At 47.1% G+C, this 3,427-nt stretch overlaps 1 protein-coding gene across 1 annotated transcript; it reads left to right on the forward strand.

The window, feature by feature from the left end:
- The first annotated feature begins 698 nt into the window (after window positions 1–698).
- Window positions 699–2,073, forward strand: DEFA6 (defensin alpha 6). Its single transcript, XM_032159166.3, has 2 exons — window positions 699–932; window positions 1,843–2,073. Exons 1-2 carry the CDS (start codon window positions 740–742, stop codon window positions 1,950–1,952), a joined length of 303 nt encoding a protein of 100 aa, XP_032015057.1. The 5' UTR covers window positions 699–739; the 3' UTR covers window positions 1,953–2,073.
- Window positions 2,074–3,427: the final 1,354 nt, after the last annotated feature.

A 3,427-nucleotide genomic window follows, 5' to 3' on the forward strand; every position in this document is an offset into this window, starting at 1 on the left:
AAATTTCAGAGGGGGATTGTGGGCATGTCAGTTGTTTCGATATTTCTCAAAGTGGAGAGAAATACCTAGTACATATTTTACTGGATACATTCAGATCACATTGGTTTCTTGAACTACATCTTTTGGCCTTAGTTTTATTAACTCTTTACCTAGTATCCCACTGAGTTCTTTTCCCTTATAGGCTGATAAGGTCATTATCTTCTCCACACTGTGCCCCACAAGAGCCTACTCACCCCATAATCTCAAAGCCTCCTTCATGAGGGCAGAAATGCCCCCTGAGTCCTGCAATGAATTAACTCTCTACTCTAGTGGGCTCCAGCTCTGGCCTCAAGGTCTAGACCTCCAGAGAGTGGCCAGTCCCACCTTCAGAAAATAAGAGGCATTTGATTCCTGAAATTATTCAATGAAAGCACTGGTCTTTTCTTTTTTGAATATTAAGAAGTAAATATTCCAGCAGATGGAAAACAGGAAAATGTAACACTGTTCTTATCATCACTATCAGCTGGGACCAGAACAGACACTCAATAAACAGCCTCACACTACAATGAAGCTTGGAGAACAAAGGAGCATCAAAGGGACCTGGAGGGCAAGGGTAGCTCTTCTGCTCCCCAATCCCATGCACACCCCGTCTCACCGCAACATCTGCCCCTGAGCCTTCTCCCAGCAGACCTATAAATCAAGGCTGCTCCTCACTCCCCACACATCTCCTCCTGCCCTCTCTCCTCCAGTGACCCTAGCCATGAGAACCCTCACCCTCCTTGCTGCTGTTCTCCTCGTGGCCCTCCAGGCCAAGGCTGAGCCACTCCAAGCCGAGGATGAGCCACTCCAGGCCAGAGCTTATGAGGCTGACGCCCAGGAGCAGCGTGGGGCAGATGACCAGGACTTTGCCATCTCCTTTGCAGGGGATTCAAGCTCAAGTCTTAGAGCTTTGGGTAAGAGACACCAGCATTGCAGAGCTAGGAGTGTAGACAGGAAAACCAAGCACCTCTGGAATTAGATCCAACAGCTGGCCCTTTCTCTTAGATGATCACCTCCCCAGGCCTCAATTACTTTATGTTTGTACCGAAAAGGAGGAATCAGTGATATTCAAGGCATGACTTTTCTCTAAAGATTTTTTAATTCTATGATAAGTCTATGAAATTTTCTAATTTTTTGCTACGTAGTAATGTATTGAAGAGTCTCTACTTCAAGGAAGAGAGCCTAATTTTAAAGGAATGTTTTGTTTTGCTTTGCTTTGTTTTGTTTTGTTTGATGGAGTCTCTCTCTGTCGCCCAGGCTGGAGTGCAGTGTCACTATCTCAGCTCACTGCAACCTCTGCCTCCTGGGTTCAAGCAATTCTCTGCCTCAGCCTCCCAAGTCACCAGGATTACAGGCACCAGCCACCAAGCCTAGCTAAATTTTGTATTTTTTTTTTTAGTAGAGACGGGGTTTCACCATCTTGGCCAGGCTAGTCTTGAACTCCTGACCTTGTGATACACCCACCTTGGCTTCCCAAAGTGCTGGGATTACAGGCATAAGCCACCACATCCAGCTGCTAAAGGCATGTTTTTTAATCTGACTTTTATAGGAACCGTTGGAAACTGGAGACAGTCATATGGGTGCATTCAGATGTGTGTGTGTGACATGGCAGGAGCAGATAAGTGCAGCATATCAGAATGGGTCTGTAATCCTGTGTGTGACCAACACTGCTCTGTGTATCTATTAATGGTGCAATCATGCTATTGGCTGTAATGCAGCCAGCATTACATGTCAGCAAGCATGCAACTTCCCGAAGATTCTCTTTACTGCCCGCTGCTGACCCTGGTACTCAATTTCTGATGCTCTCTCTCTCTCTGTCCCCAGGCTCAGCAAGGAGTTTCACTTGCCATTGCAGAAGGTCCTGTTTTTCAACAGAATATTCCCATGGGACCTGCACTGTCGCGGGTGTTAACCACAGATTCTGCTGCCTCTGAGGGATGAGAACAGAGAGAAATGTATTCATAATTTGCTTTATGACCTAGAAGGAAACTGTTGTGTGTCCTATACTTTGCCATCAACTTTGTTTCCTCATCTCAAATAAAGTCCTTTCAGCAAGTTATTTTGTGTTTGTGCTTTTCTGGTGTTTGATAATTCAGGATTCTTCAGATGCAAAAATAAAAACACAAGTCTTATCTCAAAACACTAGCTCTTCAAAAGAGTTCTCTATGTAGACCAGAGAAATGGCAGAGAGGATGTTGAGAGAAGAGAGGATTTGGGTTTTTTTTGTTTTTTGCTTTCTGAGATGGAGTCTCGCTCTATTGCCCAGGCTGCAGTGCAGTGGCACGATCTTGGCTCACTGCAACCTCTACCTCCTGGGTTCAAGTGATTCTCCTGCCTCAGCCTCCCAAGTAGCTAGGATTACAGGTATGCGTCACCATGCCAAGTAATTTTTGTATTTTTAGTAGAGACAGGGTTTCCCTATGCTGACTAGGCTGGTCTCGAACTCCTGACCTCAAGTGATCCACCCACCTCGGCCTCCCAAAGTGCTGGGATTACAGGCATGAGCCACCGCACCTGGCCTTAAGCACTGTTTTAATGTTAATGCTGGCCAGCTGTGCCTGAATTCCAACGGGAGGAGAGTATAATGAGGCACTCCTGATCCCCACGTCCCACCATGGCCTGAACTAGCATTTGAGGTTAACATTGGAATGCCTTGGGCTGAGAGGAGGGGTCCATTCAGTTGGTTGGAGGGTTAGAATTTTATTTTTGGTTTGCATGTGATACAAACACAGGAGGAACGAACGTGGAGTCCTGGCCCTTCTGACTCTGGCCAGAACCTTGCCAACCCGACGTCCCACTAGGGTGAGCCCACAGCCATAGCCAGTCATCCTACACCACCCATTCTGCTTCCTCATGCGCACCACATGTCCACAAGAACACAGGCCCTCTCTCTTTGCCTTGTCCCTTGTCACTATGTCCAGAGACAAGAGGGTGACAACAGATAGTCCTGGGTATAACAACAACCCTGACATTCATCCAGAGGTCTGACCAGACTCCCAGTTCTTCTGCCCTTCTGCCGGGTCTTCTTACCTCTTTGTAGGAGAGGCCACGTTAAAGTGGCCTACTTTCCAGTTCTCTAAAATGCAGAGAGAAGACGTGGAGGGAATGGTTCTCCAAGGCAGGTCTGAACAATGAGAAACATGGACTCACAAAACCCATTTCCAAGCCTGACTTTGCCACTTTCTACCTGAATGGACTCGACAAACCTAGCACAGAAATGGAGGCTTCATTTCCTCCTCCATAACCTTGCGGCAGCTGCCTCAAAACCTGACTATGGGACCTAACAGGATTCTTGACAAAGGCGGTCAGAGACTTAGACATCAAAGGTGGGGAATAAATAACACAGTCAGATAGCAAGGGTGGGGGAGTGACCTAGCAAGTGGGGGTGACACCTAGCAAGGGGGGGGGG

This window comes from Hylobates moloch, unplaced genomic scaffold (assembly GCF_009828535.3).
Source record: "Hylobates moloch isolate HMO894 unplaced genomic scaffold, HMol_V3 SCAFFOLD_8, whole genome shotgun sequence".
NCBI classification, from domain to species: Eukaryota; Metazoa; Chordata; class Mammalia; order Primates; family Hylobatidae; genus Hylobates; species Hylobates moloch.

Coding starts and splice junctions, on each gene's coding strand:
- DEFA6 (XM_032159166.3), top strand. CDS start 740: ATGAGAACCCTCACCCTCCTTGCTGCTGTTCTCCTCGTGGCCCTCCAG. Junction 933..1,842: donor CTCAAGTCTTAGAGCTTTGG/GTAAGAGACACC, acceptor CTCTGTCCCCAG/GCTCAGCAAGGAGTTTCACT.